General features: G+C 35.0%; 2 protein-coding genes and 1 long non-coding RNA gene across 5 annotated transcripts; 1 reads left to right on the forward strand and 2 right to left on the reverse strand.

Moving 5' to 3' along the window:
• Positions 1–3809: 3809 nt before the first annotated feature.
• Positions 3810–5229, forward strand: LOC130724290 (uncharacterized). 3 transcript variants are annotated; one of them, XR_009014476.1, is made up of 3 exons: positions 3810–3913; positions 4570–4732; positions 4821–5229. It is a non-coding gene; the product is annotated as an uncharacterized LOC130724290 (long non-coding RNA). The 3 variants fall into 3 exon arrangements; XR_009014477.1 differs by having other exon boundaries at positions 3834–3913; positions 4573–4732; XR_009014475.1 differs by lacking the exon at positions 3810–3913 and having other exon boundaries at positions 4269–4732.
• Positions 5230–21012: 15783 nt separating this feature from the next.
• LOC130725598 (uncharacterized) lies at positions 21013–23169 on the reverse strand. The gene is made up of 5 exons (XM_057576814.1): positions 22003–23169; positions 21803–21904; positions 21597–21707; positions 21398–21508; positions 21013–21300 (listed from the first exon to the last, which is right to left on the reverse strand). Exons 1-5 carry the CDS (start codon positions 22573–22575, stop codon positions 21013–21015), a joined length of 1185 nt encoding a protein of 394 aa, XP_057432797.1. The 5' UTR covers positions 22576–23169.
• On the reverse strand, positions 22803–23674 carry LOC130725599 (protein FAR-RED IMPAIRED RESPONSE 1-like). The gene is made up of 2 exons (XM_057576815.1): positions 22930–23674; positions 22803–22831 (listed from the first exon to the last, which is right to left on the reverse strand). Exons 1-2 carry the CDS (start codon positions 23672–23674, stop codon positions 22803–22805), a joined length of 774 nt encoding a protein of 257 aa, XP_057432798.1.
• Between the last annotated feature and the right edge of the window lie 452 nt (positions 23675–24126).

Raw genomic sequence — 24126 nt, forward strand, 5'->3', positions numbered from 1 at the left:
ACTACTAGATATTATTAATGAACAAAACCTTTCAGTTCCAAACTGTCAAGACCTTCGCTAGAAATTTGTTCTAAAGTACGTCCATTAGTACTACTATAAGAGCAAAGCAACATGCTTCTTATATTGGGAGATAGACAAAAGCAGAGGTTGCCTTAGTAAGCTTTCTCACCTGGATCAACAGAAAAAGCAACTGAAACTCGATCGATGAAAGTTGGAATGGCAAGATTTACTCTTAAAGTCTTCGGCAGGAGGAGGATACAAGAGATCGACCTTGAAGCAAGCAAGGTATGGTGGGTGTCATCATCTTCATCGATATTACCCACCAGATAGACTTGAGAAAAGACTTTCAGGCATCTTGAGAATAAGGAGAAACTGGATCTAAATGTGTTAGAAAGAGCCTAAAAGCTTTTATATATAGGAATAATATTTTACATGAAAATACTTCTACATAAAAATAAATTTTAATAAGATTTCATCGGAATTTTTTTTTGTTACAAGAAAAACATAATATAATATAGTTTGATGTTAATTTTTTACTACATAATAATATAATCCACTTTAATTTTTTTGTACAAATTATTATAGGAGTTAAATTCTCCTACGGGAAGAAATATATTTTAACAAGAAAGTACCTTCATTAAGTATTAATTAATTTATCAAATACAATAACAAATTTCGCGATATATTCTTTTTTTTCTAAGATTAAAATGTGTTCTGAATGCTTTATTGGTGATTCTTCGTATATATAATTTGTGTTATTGTCTTTAGGCTCATGAAAAATGTGAAACGACTTCATGTTGATATGGGTCAAACTTAGTTTATTTTATTGTGTAAAAAATGAACTCGCATAATCACGTACATAAAGAATCTTTTCTCTTTTTTTCATTATAGATTAAATTAGCTATTGTTTATTAGTCATCATTAAACCACATCCCCTAATATGTTTTGCATAATTTGAGATTTGGTTAACCAATTTTTTTATTAGTTATTCAATTGTACGAAGTTCAATCTATGCAACAAGGGTTTTAATTTAAGACTTTTTATCCACTTTGCTCATCATTTCACACTTTTCTATTTCATCCGTTGTTTATTATATTTTTAATAATCAAGGTATTAATTGACCTATCAAATATAATAGATGTATTCCCGTGCAACGCGCGGGTAAAAAACACTAGTTTTATTAAAATTATTATGTAACTTCCTATTATACACTTTATCTCTATTATTAATTTTAACTTTTCAAGTTTCCTGCCACCAATAAAAGAAGGGTACAATTGGTAAAGTATAATTAATGCTCTCTTAAACTTCGTAAAGTGACAAATAATTAGGAACAAAATTCAGCTAAAAATAATGTCAGTTATTTTGGAACGGAGGGAGTATATCTTTATATCATATCTCTTATATTTTTTCTTCTATTTTTATTTTACTTTACTTTAGGTATGAGGTGAAAAGAAGGGTGTTAAATATTTATTTTCGGGAACAGAATTTCTCAGAATAAAACACGAAAGTGGAACAAGAACAACTGAAAAATATGTAGCTCCACCGACTTTGTTAACGAAAAGACAAAAAGGGCTTGACTTTGAAGATTTGGAATTAAACCCCACAATAAGTCAATAAGTGAAGCTACATAAATAGAAAGGGGTGGACTATATATTCTATTTTTCATTTGTATATTTTTAAATTTCTGTTTTTTATATGAGTAGCCAAATATTCTTCCAATATTTTATTTTCCAAACAATTACATCCCTTTCTCAGTTCCTCTTATACTAGAAGTCTAGAACTATACATCCGATTCTTAGTATATAATAAAATAGATGACAATCTTTTTGCCATTGAAACTAACTCTGTAAATAAAATAAAAAATTAAAAAATATGTAATATGTACAATAAAAGTGTTAAAAAATGAGATAAAAAGTAAGGAATATTGAAAATTAAATTATCAAATAATATAATAGAGTAATTATTACAAAAGAAAATTTGTGAAGATACCAAATGTATAGGCCCCCCTGAAGGCCTGAATTGTACCACATACATGTGAGTCAGCAAAAGTACAAAAGTGATACCAAACAAAGCAACTTCCTTCAATGTGAGAAAATAATGTCTGCATAACATTCAATCTCATATACTTACAAAGCCATGTTATGCACCAACCTATATATATATGACACATTACTTGTCTAGATTCTCTCTTGTCTCACTTTGAATATCCCTTCTTCCCCTATAGCCAATTATTCTTCTTAAAGCTCTTTGGCAGAGAATGGAAGAAGCGACTGTAATGGATTCTAATCCAGCTAATCCAACTTCAAGGTTAGTATCATCTCACCACTCCTAATAACTCTACCCAACATGCTTCTTGTGCTATTGATTTTCGCTTGAGTAATGATACAAAGACATTTACTTTTTGCTTCACATCCAACATACATATACTTTAGCGGCTGTTTTTGACAGCTGCAAAAGTTAGCTACTATTAAAAACCATCACAAAACACTATGTTGAATGGTTGTCGCTGAAATGTATATGTCCACGCATCTTTACTGTTTCTGCTTTTCTAATAACAACTTGCACTTCAAACAAATATCTATATAATGTATAAACATCATCTTGTTACTTTCATTTTTATATGTACGGATATACTTCAGTGACAATGAAGAGTTCAAGCAAGTAGCAGCAACCTTAACAAAATTGTTCGCGTCTTTGACTACCTTAGGGGTAGCGGTGAAGACATCGGATGCTGGCCAGGAATTTTTGACAAAACACTTCATTCTCATGAATGTCTTGGCCCTTGTGATTGTTGCATTCTTCCTTGTACAGGTGCTCCATACTATTCTACACACACATATTAGCAGCAGCTTCTTTGCAACTTTACTCTTACTTGTGCTGGGAACTGTTGTGTCAGTTCTAGAATTGAGTCTTATTTCATGGACCATCTCTTTGATCACTTTCACACTTTGGCTGGTTGTCTTTATATGGATTGTCATGTTTAAGTGTGAAGAGCTCTATAAACCAATTCTTACTGCAGTGTCTGAAGGAATCAAGAGTTTGACAGAGAGTTTCAAGCAATGGATTGAGAACTACTGATTGTTTCATGTCCTTTCACCCAATAACTTAAGTTTTTGGGATAACTGATATAGTACTAGTCTCTATTCTAATAAAAAAAATTGAATTCTCCCACAATGTAGATACTAGATATATGAACATGTACATTATTCACGCTTTAAAAAGTCCGGTGAAGTCTTACTTAAGGGGTCGTGTAAGAAGTCAAGTCCTCATCCAATATGTAAATTAGCTTTTCTAATAATCTTTGCTAAGCCTAGCACAAGTTAATCTGTAAGATATGGTTTCATAAGAATTATAATTTGCTGTAATTTTCTTAATTGCATCAATTGTATATATAAACAGCTGCTTGTACCTGTAATTTGTTTCTTACACAGCTAGTGTCCATAAATGATGAAGTGTATGTGTAATGTGTTTGCATTATGAAAGTGAATATTGGTTGACTCAATTAAAGAATTTCTTCCTTTATGCAATGGTACTTCTTTGAGCATTGTGCATGTATGTAATACAATATTGTAGGTGTTTGCTGTGGTGCCCGCATTTTTCAACATGGGTAGGTACAGGAATTTGACTGACCACTAGTATTTAAGCACATGATCTGAACTTACATAGTGTTTTAATATATCCTTATATTTTCATTAATTGTGAAATAGCCCCAATTTTATTTTACTATTTAATACATGACCCTAGTAAAATTGAGGTTGCCTCAGTTAAAAACATTTTCACCATTTGCTTCTGGAATCAACTCGCGAGCACGGAGAAGATGAGCATGGCTGTGAACCATTAGCGAGCTGACTCGATCCTCCACTTCTGTTCTCTTCTTCATCTTATTTCCTCCTCATTCGTTCGCTGAGTTAAGGTAAGATTACTTTTGTTTTCTTTGTTAGACAGTTTGAGTGTTGTCAGTTAGTATATGTGAGATGTCTCGTTCGTCTCCGTTTGAAAATTTTGGATCTAGCTCCCCTAAATTAACGATTAATTTGATTAGTAGTAGCTTCCATATTATGTTGGTGTTGATTGTCATTTTTAGAGACATTTGAACCCTAATTTTACTGTTATCCGAAACCCTAATTTGTCGGTTGGGGAACATTTGGGATTTATTGGAACCCTAATTTTTTTAGATGACAAATTAGAAATGGTAGGGTTGAATTGGATCGTTATTGGTAAAGCATAAGTCACGATTTGTCCAATGCGTACAAATTGGGGCTGATTTTACTGTTATCCGAAACCCCAATTTGTCAATTGGGGAACATTTGGGATTTAATGGAACCCTAATTTGTTGAGATGAAAAATTAGAGACGGTAGGGTTGAATTGGATCGTTATTGGTAAAGCATAAGTCATGATTTGTCGAATGCGTACAAATTGGGGCTGATTGTACCCAGATTTGCGAAATTGGGAAATTAGGGTTTATAATTTATCGAATTGGGTGTTTTGGATTTTTAAATTCTAAAATTTTAATCTGAAAATGCATATTATTGGCATGCTATAACTTATGTGTGGTATCCTATTTTTAGTAGGTGTTACATGAAGATCATGACATCCCAATCACATAGCTCCCCAGGATCTTGTAGTCATGTTGATTATGAAAGGTTATGCAAATGTGGTATGTTAGCTTCGTTTAGGACATCCTGGACAGAATTTAACTATGGACGTCGTTTCTATAATTGTCCTGCAATGGTAATCATCGTTTCTGGTTGCTAACACGAATTCTTGATTCAAGTTGTTTGAATCACATATTTTTTCTTTTCTTTCTTCATTTTTACAGAAGTGTGACTATTTTGTCTGGGTTGATCCTCCTCGACGCATCCAACAACGAACTAGTAGACAACCAAGGAATCAAGCGAGTACATGTTTTGTTAATCCAGTAGCTGAAGAAGAAGAGAATAGTGGCCATGAGAATGAAGATGCCAAAATTAAAAAACTGGTGGATGGAATGAAGTCCAGGGACCAAATGTTGTTGACCGTAGTTTTTGGAATTCTTGTGGTGGTCCTAATTACGTTATTGCTTGTTATTTTGAAGTTGTAATTGTTGTGTTTATTGTCTTCGAATTCTTGTATTAGACTAAGTGTGGATTATGCTAAATTTTAGCATTTTGGTGCTTAAGTACATTTTGGTGGTTATAAGTTAAGTACATTTTTGTGGTTATAAGTACATTGCTAAAGTTATATGTTTATCATTGTTAGCCCTAGATGTAAATGAAACTTCATGGAAAGGTTATTCATCTTCAGCAATGAATGAAAACATGATACAATTTTTCACAAGCTTCATGGAAAAAGATTTATCTTATCTCCACAGTTAATCTTGAATCTTAAACAGAAAACCTGGATGAAGTGAAATGAAGTGGAATGAAAACTAAACCGAAAAAAAAGAACTTGGGCCAGGCCCATTTCCTATGTCTATGAGTGAGCGAGTCTACCCAAAAACTTCAAAAAAATCCTAACCTTTGCTCTGTTTTTATAAGACAATAGCATGTGGTGAGTTGTATCTGTATGACCCCATACATATCAATAAGGATAAGCATCACAAGTAAAGAACTTAAAGATGTAAAATCAGCCATTAAAACATTTTCCAATCTTAACAAAATGCAAATCAAACCGAAATTTGTCATAAAGGCCCAAAAAGATTGTCAGCAATGCCCAAAAATTACAAACCATGGCATAATTAGCCATAAAATTGTCATAGTCATAATGATAACAACAGAAATAAACTTTATTTGGTTGAGAAGGTGATCCAGGAAAAATTCTCTTCCTCTTCCTTGTACTGAGACATGAAGAAGGACTACCAGAGGTTGAAGTAGTGTCAGATAAATTAACAACGCTGGATGTGCTTTCACTGTCCCCACTGTTATCATCTGGATCAACATGTTCATCTTCAGCATCTCCAGCACCATCATGATCATCTTCAGCATGTGCAGCAGCAGCATCCAATGCAAAATCATCATCATCATCATCATCATCATCTGCATCCCTTTCAGACTCTGGGCGCTCCTCAGTGCCAACACCTCTGCATTCAAGAAAGGCAGATGACATCTGTCGTGCTTCTTGTCGAGCAAATTGGTTCCACCCAGCAAAGCGCATCGGTTCCATATACCGCAGGTATAGAGTTATCAGAAATCCATAAGGAATGCCCATGGAGTTATTTGCTTGGACACGCCTTAAATGTTGGTGGACGAGATTAACAGGGTCTAACTTAATTTTCTTCAAGATGTGATAAATGATGAACACATCCAGATCTGTGATATAGTTATGTTGAGATACCCTTGGACAGAAGACGTTGACAGCCATAAGGAAAACAAGGCTGGCAGCAGGGGTCAGATATATGACGCGGGTGGCATTTGCATTGGAGATTTCCTGCGCGCCATACACAGTTTGGCGAATATCATCCATGTCCTTCCCACGTTTCCAGTCCTTATCATATATTTCCCCTCCAGTTGGGATTTGAAGAAGATCGGAGATTCTGTCAATGTCAAATGACAAATCATAGTCCAGAACCTGCCCTTTCAAAGTACCTGTTTCATCGAACCGGGCACCGCCCCAGAATTCTCTCACAAGCTCTGGAAAGATGGTTTCCTCAGCAGCAACATAATTTATGTGCATAAGCGAACTAGAATGAATACGTTTGGCGCCTGGTATGTTCCAGTCCAATAAGTCATGAGTGTCAATAAAATATGGCTTGCAGATGGGTCTATTTGCCATTTGAGCCTGGAATCAGAAATGTGAGAATTTACAAGGGATCAGAAAATGTAGATAATTCACAAAAAACCGCCATCTATATTCATATATTAGAAGCATTAATAGGAAGCAATTATGATTTATTTGGGAAAAAAACTCTGAAAAGGGGTAAACATTGAAAAACATACATATACTGGTTTTTGTGAATATAACACACATAAAACAGGTTTCCTCATTACAAACTACTCAAACATGTTAATAATAACAATGTTAAATAAACGAAACCACCAAACTCATAAAATATCAAACAGGTTGAACTCGAAGATGAAGCAGTTTTGAAGATTATAGCCCTAATCTATCATAAATAGAGTATAAGAACAATTGACAATACCCATAATCGTTTGTAATCCAAATCACACAGAAAGCATTATACTTCATGATAGAGAACGAGAAATAAAGCCCTAATTTCTAAATTGAGTAATTGACAAAACGCTTACAAGATTCTAACCGAAACCACAAAGAAAGCAATCGACATGATGATAGATGAAGAAAATTAAAACCCTAACTTCTAATTTGAGAAAAAAATGGAAAAAAATGGTGTGTACCTTGAAATTCCGCAGGTGTCGAAAAACCTTTGCAGTGGTTGTGGAAATCTCTTCATATATTCAAGGGGTAAGGCATCGTGTGTTGATATTGCACCGGTTGAGATGCTCGAGTATGGTTTCAATTCTCGTGTCAGCAGCCATTTGGCAGAGTGCTTAAGAGAAAATTGAATACCTTGATGGTTTCCAATGCAGTGATGATAGGGTGGCTGATGCGTTTTGGGAAGAAAGGGGCTAGGTTTTGTTTTTGATTTCCCAATACCAGAGGACCAATTTGTGAGTGTGTGTATTTTGTTAGTGAGGAGAATAATATTTTTTGATTTTCATAAAATAAAAAATAAGCATGTTAGGAAAAATAATAAAATAATCGCTTTAATTTTTTATTAATTAATTTAGTTAGAAAAAAAAGTAATGTATGCTTGTTTTGTTTTAAAAATTTAATTATGCAAAAATTTTATGCTAAAAGTCAATTAATTTATGCTAAAATTTGAACTGCATAATTAATAATAAATCAATTGTTAATTTGAGAAATAAACGGAATATTTTGGGGAAATATTCAATAGGAAAAGTAGTAAACGCTAAAATTTTAATTTCAAACGCTAAAGTTTTATTTTGGCGTTTCCTCATAAATTTTAATCAGACAAATTTTCCTATCAATTAGTAATGTGAAAAATATATGGAAAAATTATGAGGAAATACTTGATAGTAAAATAAAACGCTAAAATTAAAATTGATGCAACAATATAATTGATATATCAATTGTTAATGTGGAAAATATATGGAAAATTTATAAGGAAATACGTTATAGAAAAATTATACGCTAACATTGTATTTTCATACTTGAAATATCAAATGTTTGGAAAAAATAAGGGAAAATTTTGAGGAAAAAATTAATTTTGCGAACTATATGATGAATGCTTCGGGAAAATTATTTGATACAGTAGAGATTTTTTTGTGACTGAAATAGTAATATAACCTGACACCTAAATTCCTTTGAAAACATTTTGATACTCAAATTTTGTTTTCTAAAATGAATGAAAGGTTAGACAATAACGCATAGCAATATTTAGTTCAACCATTCACAGGAAATAGTAGATATAAAAAGACTACATAGCAAAATTATAGTCATTTAACCACCAGCAGTCACAATATTTAGTTGTCCAAACAAAATAACCGGGATAAAAAGTCGAAAATGATCAAGAACAGAAACAGGACAAGATTCAACACACGATCAAGCAGTTAAATGTTAGAAAGTAGGTGCCCAGAAAGTAATGAAAAATCTCAAGTTGTTGACACAGCTGCATCCTTGCATATGTCCATGCAGGTCAAAGCTTTTTTGGTAAGGACATCATACTTGTTGTTAAATTGATTCATTGTCAAGTCCAGAGCTAGCCTCAACCTGGAACCTTCATCAACCTGCGTAAATACCGATAAATAATTAAAAATTTGAAGCAAGTAATTTATAAAATATTTAAGTATGAAATTCTTTTTTACCTCAATCTTGTAGTGAATGAATCCATGGTGTGACATCCATTTAGCCACAAAGATTCCACAATCATTCCTACAGGCACAACAAGAAGTTAGTTTTATAGCTAAGTAAACATTTTTAATCAGAGATAGAGCACTTGAAATCTAACTTACGTTTTATCCTTCTGCATGCTTAACCCTTCTGGAATAACAATCTTAAATTCCGATACCTTAGGCCTTGCCATTCCCATTGCATAGAATGATTGATCCATTAACATTCTTTCGATAAAAAGAGCCTGAGACAATGATTGAGTGATATAAAGAGGTAAATATATTAACAATATGTTGGTATCTAATACAATGTAGTTGATAGTTATTTACTAACCATGTACTTTATGTCCAACACTCTAAAATCAAGCCTGTGTGGATCTGGGCAGGAGTCAAGCAGCACCAAGTTCTTGTTGACAAAGTCAACAACAAGTAAATACCAGTGGCAGCCAATGTCATTCATAGGAATGTATATCTACAAGAGTAAAACAAACATTGAGACTACATGTAATGGATATTTTTGTTAATTAATTCCATACAGCATCATTGTACCTTGGTAACATAGTTGATTTTTCCCATAAAATCCTTCTGGTAAAATTCGATCATGTCAGCTGATTCTACGGTCCAGGACTGGACAAATTGCTGACATGATAACAGTGCAAATAATATGTCAAATTTTAGTTATGAATCACTATAAACAAAACCTAATATCGGTTCTTCATATATATGAAAAAAAACTCACGGCAAATGCAGTAGGCATGAACCATATAGATGGGTAGAAGGTCATTGCTCGCTCTTTCAGTGTAAGTATGTTGGCATGTAAGGTCAGTATCTGGACAAACTATATAATCAGATTAAACTAATTTATCACCATTTATAATCTTTAGATTATAACTCACCTCATCCTGAAGCTTCCCTCTTGGTTGAAGACATAACATATCCTTTCGAAGGGCATAAGCATCCCTGCATTCAAGTTTCACAATCTCTTCTTCCCTTGAAAAAATATAAAGTCTATAATTAAGGGCATGCAAATGTTGTTGGTCTAAATAGTCACAAACCACATAGTATTAAACTTACAGTGGAGCCCTTGTTTTATGTTTTGGGTTGAAGATGTAATTTGCAACAGCAACCTCAAGATGATTCAAATGCATCACATTTGTATTCCCAAACATGGAAGGCAGCCACTAATAAAAAAATGTTGAATGACAATGTAAATTAATGAACTGATTTAAGTGTATCAATTAATGACAATGTTCAGGTTAGAAAAAAAATGACTCTAACAAAATATAGCAGTAATATTATATTTCACAATAAAAATGACAACAAAGTCATGCAACTAAGACATAACCTGAAAGAACTTAACTTATGCAAACTAGCCTAAAACTTCAAACTAGATTCATTAATCACCATTGATTTTCCCCTTCATCCTTTTAATTTCATTTTTGTCATCATAGTACCTTAATTATTTCTACCAGTAGTGCTTCAAGAGCATATTGGTTTTTGATCACTGGAAAATTAAAAATTAAGTTTTAAGAAACCTCATAATCAATCAGCCAATTTGAGTTATTTTTAAAATTCCTTAATTTAATCTCCATAAATATTTGGAAAGGTTATAGAGGACTTACTATGACTGTCATTTTAGGGTTTAGGGAAACTAATGTTGTGTTGTTGAATTAAAGCTATAAAAGATATGTAAGCTAAGCACACAATATATGATAGAAATGCAAAAGGAAACATCTCATTGCAGGGACCTAAAGATTCTTCATCAGGCAAAATTTAAATGTATCAATTCATGACAATATTCAGATGAATTAATACTTACATCTGGAACCGAGAATGGTGATGCAGGAGGGGTGCATACTATAGGTCGATGTCCAGGTACAAAGTTATTGTCTTCATCCATTGCAGGTCGGTTAAAAAGCTTCTTCACCAATCCCTTTGCCTTGGCCCTTACACGTTCTTCATTGTCATTCGGAGCTTCTTCATCAGGTTGCATAAACTTTTTCAGGATCGTTTCAGTAGCAATCATTTTTTCAGACACTGTGCAATTGTTTGGTGAAGTAACACAAAGGGGCAACGGAGATGATGAAGCCAACTGAGTATATTGTTGAGGGCTATGAAGGGCCTGGCTAAGCATGCCTACTGCTAGAATAACCTTTTCCAATTTTTCATCTAAAGCAGAGAACTGTGAATTAAGACATGAAGAAAAACAAAATTATTGTTTTGTACTGAACAAAACATGGTATCGTGATAACAATAAACAAAAGAAACAAAATCAAAAAAGGCAACTTGTTCGACCTTATCTTCTTGATTCACATTGGCATCCTTCTCTTGACAGTCTTTCATGGTAGGAGACTCATCGCATAATACATCTACTTGTTTGGTATGGAGCTCGGTTTCTTGGTTACTGGAAATAAAAGACAATTTTGGTGAGGTGGGTTTCTTGTAAACATTAAAACATTGAAAAATTTTGGATTTCAAATGTTAAATTGAAAAAACATTGAGCAGAACTTGTATTGTAAAAAATGTGAACAACTAAACTAATCAGATCATAAACCTTTTTTGCACCGCATTATCGATTACATAACAAATACCTTGAGGATAGTATTATTAAAGACGGAGGCTTCTCCTTTTTGCCAGCATTGGCTCGAAGGGCTCTTTCAACCCTAGGACTGAACAAAGGACCGGACACGGATTGACTGTCGTCAATTCCCCATGGACGCTTTCTGAGATGATTTCGTCGAGGGTTCTTTCCCTTGCGAGCCATGACTCATTCAGATTGGTGTTCGAGGTTTGATGGTAGGAGGGAAATTTGGGGAAAAAAGTTTCAAACGAAACCCTAAAATCAGCATTTTATATCTCTTTGGATATGTGATGCCCATTAGGAATGTGTTGAAGAGAATAATCGACACCACTACATTGCATGCGTCTGGAAAGAAGGAAGAAGAAAGAGAGTCATTTAGGCATCGAACCCTAGGGCTTGCAGAACAGACGTGGGTGTGGGATTTAATTCGCAGCCTTTGAACAAAGTGCAACTTTTTCCTTTTTGGATGGTGACACATTTATTAGGGTCTATTTAGGTAGGATTTCTATTGAAGGAAGGAAACGAAGATGCAGTCATTGTTTGTGAGCCGCGAAGTGGAGGACCTTGATGAATTGTGTAATAAATAAATAAGAGAAGTGCAGTCATTGTTTAAATAAATAAGCCAAAACAAGAGTCAAAACAGGAACAAGAGTGCTTGATGGTTGGATGAGAAATTCGTGAGAAAAAAATGCAGAAACCCTATCAAATGCCAAAAGGGGCTAACCTCAATTTCGTAATTCCTGCCTTTGAAATCCTGATGGTTGGATGAGGAAAGAGTGAAAAACCCATAAAAATGATCTCTGAGGTATTTATATGGCGTTTTCAATTCCTCACAATGGCCAGTAGAGTTTTAGGCGTGTGTGTAGATTCAATCTGCAGCCTTTGAATACTGTGCAAAATTCTTCTTTCCCAATGCCGGAATCATTATGTCTGACCCTGACATTTATTAAAAGTGGGATTAGTTGGGTCATGATTTGTAGTAGGAAACGCTGATAAACAAGGGAAGGAAGAAACTATCTTCTGGCGCGTAATGGAGATGGTAGAGAATTTGTGTTTAACAGCTAGTAAGACCATTTACTCAGATATATATATTTTCAATTCAATTTCTACTCAAACAATTGTCTTGGTTCAGTGGCCAAATTTTTATAAAATTTATAACATGTTAAGGGTTCAACTCCTACATAGGACCTAATTTTATATATATATATATATATATATATATATATATATATATTTTTTTGCAAATTCAATTCTTTTTAGAATGACGCCTTTAAACTATTTTCATGGTTCCAAGTTATTCAAAACACCAAGCTATCCAAATCGCTCGCTCACCCTCGTGCATGGCTCACACAACGATATAGTACGAGTAATGTGTATCACAAATTAGGGTTAGCGTTACGGTTCATTGGCCTAACACCATTAGTCCCACCGAACGACGAATCAATGCTTATTAGGTTGTGTTAGATGATGTAGGGTTCCCGCGATATAGTGGCTCACACCAAGCTATCCAAATCGCTCGCTCACCCTCGTGCATGGCTCACACAACGATATAGTCCCAGTGGTTTGCACACTATCTATTCAACCTTGTTTGGTAGGGTTCGATCCCACCCAACCTTTTTTATTTTTTAACATTTTCATATTATTTTGCTCCATCTCTTTAAATATTTACTTTGGGATTTTGTTTAGAGTTTAATGGATATGCACTGACAGTGTAAAATAGTTTTACACAGACATCCAATTGAATTCCGCCACTTGATGCATTAGGGTTCATGTGCTAGAATGTATTAGACAGAAACTTTAAATATTTTTATTGGGATTTTATTTACATCTATTTAATTATCATTAGTATTTAAGTATAACAATTCTAAATATTATCTTTAAATACTGATTTTGAGATTTTATATACATCTATTTATTTATAATTGTCCTTTAAGTATAACAATTTTGAATATAACCCAATTTATTTATCATTACTCTTTAAGTATATACTCTGTAACTCTATAGGGTTCCCGGCTTCCCGCAATATAGTGGCTCACACCAAGCTATCCAAATCGCTCGCTCACCCTCGTGCATGGATCACACAACGATATAGTGCGAGTCATGCGTAACACATATTAGGGTTAGCGTTACGGTTCATTGGCCTAACACCATTAGTCCCACGCAACGACGAATCAATGCTTCTTAGGTTATGTTAGATGATGTAGGGTTCCCGCGATATAGTGGCTCACACCAAGCTATCCAAATCGCTCGCTCACCCTCGTGCATGGCTCACACAACGATATAGTGCGAGTCATGCGTAACACTTATTAGGGTTAGCGTTACGGTTCATTGGCCTAACACGATTAGTCCCACCAAACGACGAATCAATGCTTCTTAGGTTATGTTAGATGATGTAGGGTTCCCGCGATATAGTGACTCACACCAAGCTATCCAAATCGCTCGCTCACCCTCGTGCATGGCTCACACAACGATATAGTAAGAGCGTTCGAATCCTAATTTAACTTTTTTTTTATAAGATCAACCTTATGTCACCTACTTAAAAAACTGCGAAAGTTAGCTTATAAAAAAAAATTATAAAAAATAAAACTTCCAAAGTTTGGATTTGAACCTTGGACCCATAGCTAAATTGGTGTGGCATTAACCACTTTGACAGTTATCGACTTTTGTGATCTGTTCGATTTAATAGGTATAAGTCTAACAATTTAACACAATAATCATAAAACAAGAAAGCAAATGAAAGGAAAAAAAAAATTGAGACATGAACTCGAACACGGGACCAGCACGGGACCACCACGCGGATTTTTTAAACTAGTATAATGAAAGTACCAACGAACCAGCACGGGGACCAATGCGATTTTGTTTTCATCATTGCTTCTTTTTACCACCTTTCCGTCTTCAACTGCACCTGTTACATCAACTTACATGACCAGATATCAATGTCTATTCAACGAATGCTTCATATCTCATTGAATCTTCCATGAATGCTTTTTTCTCCTTCTCCTTGATTTTAATTTCAAAGGTGGTTTAAAAGTGGAACACGTGTAAACATCTCATTTTGCATGGAACTCCAACCATCATGTCTTTTAATTCTTCCCCTCTATAAACTCTTCCGTTCTTTAGTTTGGATTTCACATATATCATATTTTATTCGGTTATAATGGATCATGATCTTAGCTTTTCAGGTGAAGTTGATCCGAATGGGAGTCCTTCGTATAACCCTCCTACTCCTTCTGAGCCTCCTATTTTGTCTGACGATGAGCAGAGTTCTATTCAAGAAGGTGGGCAAGTTGATGTTGCTGATCAACAAAATGTTGTTCATGAAGTGTTATTTGAATGTGAATTTGACACACAAATCACTTCAGAGTTTTTTTCTTTTAATGAAGTTGTAAGTTTCTTTATGATTATCTTTTGCTATATATGAATTTGTGATATTTATGTCTTCTAATCCATATTCAATATTTTTTATTTTATGCAGCCCGTGCCCAAATCTGGTGCTTCGTTCCTGAAAGGAGTTGGGGTTGACAAGTGGATTTTTATCGGTCCTCAGGAATATCCGAGGGAATTTTCCATGCACCTTCTTCCCAACTCCAGCATTGCTAAGATGGGGGATGGATGGAGTAGTTTTTGCGATGTTAACGATATATGCGCTTCTGATCTTCTCCGATTCCGTTTTACCAATGCAGTGAATCGAATTGCTTATATTCACAGGGTGTAGGGCTTCAAGAGCATATTTAGGAGCGTTTTGGGTATGGGGATTTCTGAATCAATGTGTTGTATAAATTTTCTTCTCTGATAGTGCATGTAATTTTATCAAGTAAAATTTGCAAGAAATTTCTTTGAAACATGTGTTCAATTGATTTTCCCCTTCATCCTTATAATTTAATTTTTGTCATCATAGTCTCTTAATTAATTCTACCAGTAGTGCTTCAAAAGCATATTGGTTTTGGATCATTGGAAAATTAAAAAATTAAAAAATAAGTTTTAAGAAACCTCATAATCAATCAGCCAATTTGAGTTATTTTTAAAATTCGTTAATTTAATCTCCATAAATATTTGGAAATGTTAACTAAATAAACCTTTGATCTTCTCCATTCCAGTTCACTCTAAGCAGGCCGAAAACAAATTAATAATTTCATTCATTTCAACCTTCCACCTTCCAAAAGTTGCAACCATTTCAACCTACACAAACATTTCTGCCATAGTCATATATCTTCCCAAAGTACCCATTTTCAGGAGAACATGTGTAAATAAATCAATTTTACTTTGTTCAGGTTTAAATAAAATATGGTGTTATTGAGTAAACATTTTAATGAGAATATATATCTTATGTGAAAATAAATCAATTTATCTATTAATGAAAAAATAAATTTGATATTTTTAATTTTAGTATTTTAACACTAGTTTCTAGAGAGAAACAAAGATGCAGACATTGTTGTTTGGGGCTGCGAAGTGGATGAGATTGAACTTTATGAAAATTGTAATTTTATATACATCTATTTATTTATAATTGTCATTTAAGTATAACAATTTTGAATATAACCCAGTTTATTTATCATTACTCTTTAAGTATATACTCTGTAACTCTGTTGTCCAAGTTCCGCCACTTGATGCATTAGGGTTCATGTGCTAGAATGTATTAGACATTTAGACTATATAGTACGAGTACAGTACGAGTCATGGCCTAACACCATTTAGACTATATAGTGCATTAGGTTAGCGTTACGGTTCATTGGCCTAACACCATTAGTCCCACCGAACGACGAATCAATGCTTCTTAGGTTATGTTAGATGATTTAGGGTTCCCGCGATATAGTGGCTCACACCAAGCTATCCAACGTGCATGGCTCACACAACGATATAGTGCGACTCATGCGTAACACTTATTAGGGTTAGCGTTACGGTTCATTGGCCTAACCCCATTAGTCCCACGCAACGACGAATCAATGCTTCTTAGGTTATGTTAGATGCTCTAGGGTTCCAGCCACACCAATTTATTCATGAGCGTAACACCATGATTAAGGTTAATTAATCTATGACAAAAGAAAATATATTAATTGCCAAAAATAAAATAAATTATTTTTATATATAACTAAGTTTAAAAATGTTAACATATTAGTAAAAATAAAAAAAATGTCCAAGTTTAGGTTTGAACCTTGGACCTAAGGTTAAATAAGTGTAGCATTAACCACTTTGACAATGATTGTTTTTAGTTATACGGTCAACTCAACACTTATATGTCCCAATTACTAAAACAGAACTTATAAAAAACCAAGAAAACAAGTTTTCGTCTTTCCCACTGGTCTGTTACGATCATTTAATAATTAGGTTAAATTTCTTTCTTTGATACATACTATTTATAGAATAAAAGCCATATAAATTCATAACGTCTCCCTTGTCCCAGTGGTTTGCACACTATTTATTCAACCTTGTTTGGTAGGGTTCGATCCACCCAACCTTTTTTATTTTTTAACATTGTCGTATTATTTTGCTCCATCTCGTTAAATATTTACTTTGGGATTTTGTTTACATCTAATTATTTGTCATTAAACTTCAAGTATAACAATTTTAAACAGAAACTTTAAATATTTTTATTGGGATTTTATTTACATCTATTTATTTATCATTAGTATTTAAGTATATCAATTCTAAATATTATCTTTAAATACTAATTTTGAGATTTTATATACATCTATTTATTTATAATTGTCATTTAAGTATAACAATTTTAAATATAACCCAATTTATTTATCATTACTGTTTAAGTATATACTCTGTAACTCTGTTGTCCAAGTTCCGCCACTTGATGCATTAGGGTTCATGTGCTAGAGTGTATTAGACATTTAGACTATATAGTGGCTCACACCAAGCTATCCAAATCGCTCGCTCACCCTCGTGCATGGCTCACACAACGATATAGTGCGAGTCATGCGTAACACTTATTAGGGTTAGCTTTACGGTTCATTTGCCTAACACGATTAGTCCCACCAAACGACGAATCAATGCTTCTTAGGTTATGTTAGATGATGTAGGGTTCCCGCGATATAGTGGCTCACACCAAGCTATCCAAATCGCTCGCTCACCCTCGTGCATGGCTCACACAACGATATAGTGCGAGTCATGCGTAACACTTATTAGGGTTAGCTTTACGGTTCATTGGCCTAACACGATTAGTCCCACCAAACGACGAATCAATGCTTCTTAGGTTATGTTAGATGATTTAGGGTTCCCGCGATATAGTGGCTCACACCAAGCTATCCAACGTGCATGGCTCACACAACGATATAGTGCGAGTCATGCGTAACACTTATTAGGGTTAGCGTTACGGTTCATTGGCCTAACACGATTAGTCCCACCAAACGACGAATCAATGCTTCTTAGGTTATGTTAGATGATGTAGGGTTCCCGCGATATAGTGGCTCACACCAAGCTATCCAAATCGCTCGCTCACCCTCGTGCATGGCTCACACAACGATATAGTGCGAGTCATGCGTAACACTTATTAGGGTTAGCGTTACGGTTAATTGGCCTAACCCCATTAGTCCCACGCAACGACGAATCAATGCTTCTTAGGTTATGTTAGATGCTCTAGGGTTCCAGCCATGATTAAGGTTAATTAATCTATGACAAAAAAAAATGATTTTTCGCAAAAAATAAAATATATTATTTTTTTATATAACTAAATATAAAAAATTTAACATATTAGTAAAAATGAAAAACTGTCCAAGTTTAGATTTGAACCTTGGACCTATTGCTAAATAAGAGTAGTATTAACCACTTAGACAGTGATTGTTTTTTGTTTTTTATAAGACTCAAAATTTATATATTCAGTAAAAAAGAAACTTTTTCACCAACTTTTTATATTTCCCATATGATCGGTTACGATCATTCAATGCTTATTCGATTATTCGATTATCAAGAACAAAAAACCATCACAACCCACTCATAGGAGAAATCGAGAGGGTAGACATTCTTCCAAGCAGTGGACGGCGATTTTAGGGTTTTTTTGCACGGACATTTGAGACGCTTGCAGGCACTCATCTCTGGTAAGATTCTTTCAATTTTACAGAATTTTCACTCCATTTTGATACTTGATATTCCTGATTTCTTTTTGATATTCATGAAATTTGGGTCGCCGATTTAGTTGTGCATGGAAAACATTGAGTTCACAAGTTTTTGTCAGATTGAATCGCTTTCCGTTTCCCTTTCCCCCCTGATGTTCATGCATGTTCTATTTCTAATGGGTATTGATTTCTTTATGTAACTTGTCATTACGAATTTTCCACCCTTCTTCGGTATGATAGTGACCTTTGCCTGCAGTACAAAAGAACTAATTAAAGTTATATGCCATGGTCCATCACAAATTTTTCATCTTTGTTCAGACTGACAGCGACCTTTGACCATCTGATTATGTCTTTATGGTATATGCCATATTCATGTTCAAAGTTTCCACCTTTCTCAATACTGATAGTCTCTTTTCCATTTTTTACCAAACATTTGTTTATGACAAATTTTTACTTAAATTACATAGTTCCAATTGTAACTCATTTCCTGTCAAATTTAATACTTTGCCTTTTTTCACTTACTGTCAGATTGAATATTTTTCCATTCTCCCTTTCCCCTGATTTTTCATGCATGTTATACATCTAATATATTGCTCTTATCTTACTTTCCCTCTTCATTGTGATGAAAATCATATTGAATAATCTCTGTCCAATAGAATACTTTGTGTGTGTTTGTCCTTTACCCTGATTTTCATGCATGTGCTACTTGTAAACGATTTATTATGTGCTCTTTTCTTACTTTTCCTCTTCATTGTGTTGAAAATCATATGATTTACTTCATGTTTTTTTGTGCAAACATGTTTATAGAAGCAAGTACTGTGTTCTACTATGGCACCCAGTCAAAAAAGGATCCCCGAGCACGATTTCGTTGCATGTCATGAACAAGCTATGGTAATAGTCTGCATTCTAACTAGATACTATCTGTTCATACACATACATGTATATTTTAGTCTGATGATTTCTTACTTGGATTTCCTCTTTGTAGACTCACTTAGAAGTCCCTGAGACATTGGTCAAGATGGGCAATTACCGGGTGGACTGCACTTGGTATCTGACTGACCCTCTAGGTGTAACACACAAAGTTAGGTATGAAAGATTGCATGGAAAAGGGTACTTGACAACAGGATGGTCACGGCTACGCAATGTCTTTTGTTTCACTGGTGTGTGCTGGTTCCTCTTCAAATGTGTGGGCAGGTCAAGATTTAAGATTGTTATTTTCAATTCTAAGCATAAGCAAATCAAATATCATGGCTGGCCCGTGAAGACAGAGGAAGATGATGTTAATAAGCTTCGTGAATACCTGTCTGTTCCACCACCTACAGTAACACCCCCTTTCAAGCGTATTCCCAACTCCACCTTTGTGCTATTTAACCATGAATCTGAAAATCCCTCCTTCACTGTTACCCTCAAAGACCATCATGCCAAAGGAAGCCAACTGGTAACTTGCTGTTCTTTCTATATTTATTTTCATCAGCATTTTTAATTCTTGTACCATGTAAGCAAGCATATAACCCATGTTTTATGCAATTTCTTAGGACCTACCTGTGAAAATTGGGAAGCACTTAAAGAAGTTTGGATTTGATCCAGTGTTTCTGAAAGGTCCATATGAGGGTCTAAATGATAAACTGGTGGAATGCAAACTCATTCATGGCCAGGCGAAGAGCAAGTTTGGTAGTGGCTGGAGGGAATTCGTTAGAAAGTATCAGCTTGCAGAAGGGGATGTCTGTGCTTTCAAGTTTCATTACATGAATCAGAGAATTGTGGACATCATGATTGCCTTTGCTGATTAGGGTGGAGTGGAGATGGAAACTGGACTGGCTGTGTTTTTTTTTTTTTTTGCTGAAATTTATAATTTGAACCTAAGCTATACTGTTTGGTAACCGTACTTTTATGTTCACCGACATGTTCGGTGACGTTTTGGAACAATTTCGGTAGCTATTGCTAATAATCTTTGTTACTGTTCTTAATTATTAGCGATAATTTTACGTTTTGCTAGTTTAATTTGTCATGTTTGAAGTTGATTTCTACTGATGAAATGTGCTAACTGGACCAAAATGAAAACCTTTGGGACTATAAAAGGATCTAAAACGCAGTTTATATTGATCAATGGGCTAACAGACCAAAAACAAAAACTTCATTGCTGGTCTTCACAACAAAAGGCCAAATCAAAAAAAATTTTGGGTTCAGCCAATTCTTATTGTGAACAAAGGCAGCTTTAATGCAATCAGTGATCAGCTATTTTTTTTTGGTTGTTGTAATTTTATTGTTTGATCATTTTATTTTGAACCTCACTTGTAACAGGCTCCTGGTTTTTGGGCTTGACCCTTTTGTGAGATGAACAACACTCTGACCCAAAAAAAAATGCATGAAATAAGTGGTTCACACTTCACATATTGTAAAGTCTGCACTTATATTGTTTTTTCAGAAGATGTTTTTAAAATATAATTTAATAATTTTTTTCCTTCACACAAATACATAATTTGTTCCAATATCAAAATCAAACTGACTTAAAATGAAATGCTTTCAATTATTTCCTAAACTTGAATTTCTATTGTGTCTCCTATCGACTGCCGCCAACGTCGATGAAAATGTCGGGAGTAAGCCAGAAGGTCCAGCTTGAAATAGAGTTTGCATCTGAACTCCTTGGTAAGGAACCTGGACGTTTTGGTGCTGTATAAACTGTGGAAACACCTGAACTCCATTAGTCATATTCACGGCATAAGTAGGTTGCAAAAATGGAAGTCCAGCTGAAGCACGAACAACAGGATAGTGGACTTGTTGTACAATAGGCTCCATGTTATAAACATGTACCTACCCAGATTATGTCCACGAGAAAACAATTTAATGAGAAACTTGAGTAAACACCACTGAAGGGAAAATAAATAAATTATACAACCATCCTAATTACCTGATTCACAGATTCTTGGGTCAAAGGTATTTCCTGTGGATGCTGGGGCAACAAAGTAACTCTGTTGTTATCCACATCACCGCGACCTACATTATTCGGTGAACTCTGAGTCTGCACAGGTTATGACCAGGAATCAGAGACTCACACATTGATGCATTTAAGTAAACTTAAAAATAAGAAGATAATGAAAAATACTCACCACTTCATTCACAGATACTTGGCTTGAATGAATCATGACTGGGACTTCTCGCTGCTTAGATTTACGCTTATTTTGTTTTGTCGACACCGTGTTCTGATTTGAACGCTTGTTCTGCAAAATTTGTAAGCACAATCACTCTAAAAAGAAAACTTGAGCACAATGCAAGAAAATTTAAGATGAATGACAAGCATTTCATTTACACATACTTGGGTGGATGAGGAGTCATTTCCCTTCTTCCGTTGCTGCGATTTAAGTTTACTTGCCACCGAAGCCCCCTTATTCTGCCGATCTACGCTGCCAACGTTTGTCTGTAAATCATTTCAATTTTAACAATTATATATCCAAATGCACAAGCAACATGATTATGATCAGACCAGGCAATAAATATGGTGAATATCAGAATCACCTCGTCGTCTGTGCTGTCCTCAATTCCTTCACTTGCAGATTCACCTGTTTCACTGTTATTGACTTGATCAGGATAAAGCAAAACCGGGCACGTACGAATCGTGTGTCCAATACCCCTGCAATTTGAGCAATGCCTTCTCTTGGTGACAGTTCTGGTCTTCTTGGGGGCACCTCTACCCTGTACAACAGTTGGATCACCCACATTAAAGGCTGCACTCTTTGTTGTACAACCCGGTTTGCGACTCTTCTGAACATCCCTCAACAGCTTATAAATGTCTTCCATTACACTTGAAAAATCATCATCCTTTTCGCATGCTATTTCTGCGAGATAGTTGCATGCGGCAGACATAGCTCCTTTTCGCAACAATTTCATATTCTGTGAATGAATACTAGGCTCTGAAATTGAATACACATGAGCAGACTTGGCTGTTTTCAACCACCTCTTAGAAACTAGATTGCTTGGAAATTCATCAATATACTCACTTCTCATCCCAGCTATTATATGAGAACAAGGGATGCCATAAAATTCAAAATAACCACATTCACATACAAACTTTTTTCTGGTTCTTATCATAAACAACAATATATTCTTTTCTGCGATTGCTAATTTTTCTCATTTTCATCATCACAATATTGGCCACCTCAGAACGCTCCACATTTAGCCCCAGGGCATCCTCAATTTGACCCTTGACTTCCCAAAACATGCTCCTTGTTAATATTTTGGCAGCTCCATACTCAATGCCACTAAGTGCTGTTGTCATAACAGGCTCACCATAAGAAGACTTAAAATCAGATTCCAACTCATTGTGCCTGTATTTCTTCATAGCCCGCTCAAAATTGAAAAGAAAATCCAACAAGGAACACTTACAATGCAGATAATTCTTTATGAATGAGTTAATACCTTCACATAAGGATGTCGTCCTAATACCGGCAAAAAATTTGTCTTGCATGAAGGTGCTTGCCCAAGAAGCTCTTGTCTCATACATCGTATCAATCCATGGATTGTTGGCTATACCATATTTCTCAACCAGTTTATCCCACTTCTCTCCAAACTTGTCAGGGTTTAAGTTAGCGTACACAAATAACTTGAATTCATCTGCAAAATCAAGATTTCTAATATTTTTCAAAGCATTCTGGTGAATGTGCCATGCACATTGACGATGCGTGGTATTCGACCACACAACTCTAATAGCTTCCTTCATTGCTAGATCTCCATCTGTAACCACCACCTTAGGATGCCTGTTAAACATTGCTTCAGTCAAGGTTTCCAAAACCCATATGAAAGTCTCAGTTTTCTCATCATGAACAAGTGCAGCAGCAAAGATAGTTGTTTGCTTGTGGTGGTTGTATCCACAAAAAATCACAAGAGGTTTGTTATACTTGTTCTTCTTGTATGTGCTATCAAAGGCAACCACATCTCCAAACACGTTATAATCCATTCTACTGGTTCCATCACACCATAGCAAGTTAAGGAGATTACCTTGTTCCGATTTGTTGTACTTGAAGAAAAATAGTGGGTCATTGTCAAGTTTTCCTTGTAAATAGGACAGCGCCGCAACTGCATCACCATCTTTGACTCTTTTCCTTTTTTGCTTGTCTAGGTGGTTGGCCAAGTCCTTGCCGGTAAAGCCTACCGACTCAGCCCCACCTTTTTGGCCCATCATCACCTCCATAATATTGCGGGTCCTCACACCAAATAGGTTCATACCTTCTGCTTGAGCTTTGTCCCCTTCACTCAATTGCCGAAATTTTGGAATCAAATGAACATGCTTATATGGTGTTAATGGGTGATTGTGTTCATCGCAAAAAAAAACACTTTCCACCTTTTACTGCTAGAAAAACAACGAAATCGAATTCTAGCAAGGCAACCCACTCTAGTAATAGGCTTAGGTTGTTTTCTTCTGCCACTATTATGCATATGCTTCTGATGCCTTTGTCCAGCCCTATTGCACACCACCTGTCGTGAGATAATCTTGCCATCATCATCCTTGTATACATCATCTTTTCTTGGAGAGAATCCACGGATACGAGCATATTTAGAATAGAATTCACATGCTTCCTCCTCAGAAGAGAAATCCATCCCTCTAATGTCGTCTGCAGACAATTAAGTAATCCTTTTCATGAC

Source organism: Lotus japonicus, chromosome 6 (assembly GCF_012489685.1).
Source record: "Lotus japonicus ecotype B-129 chromosome 6, LjGifu_v1.2".
NCBI lineage: Eukaryota > Viridiplantae > Streptophyta > Magnoliopsida > Fabales > Fabaceae > Lotus > Lotus japonicus.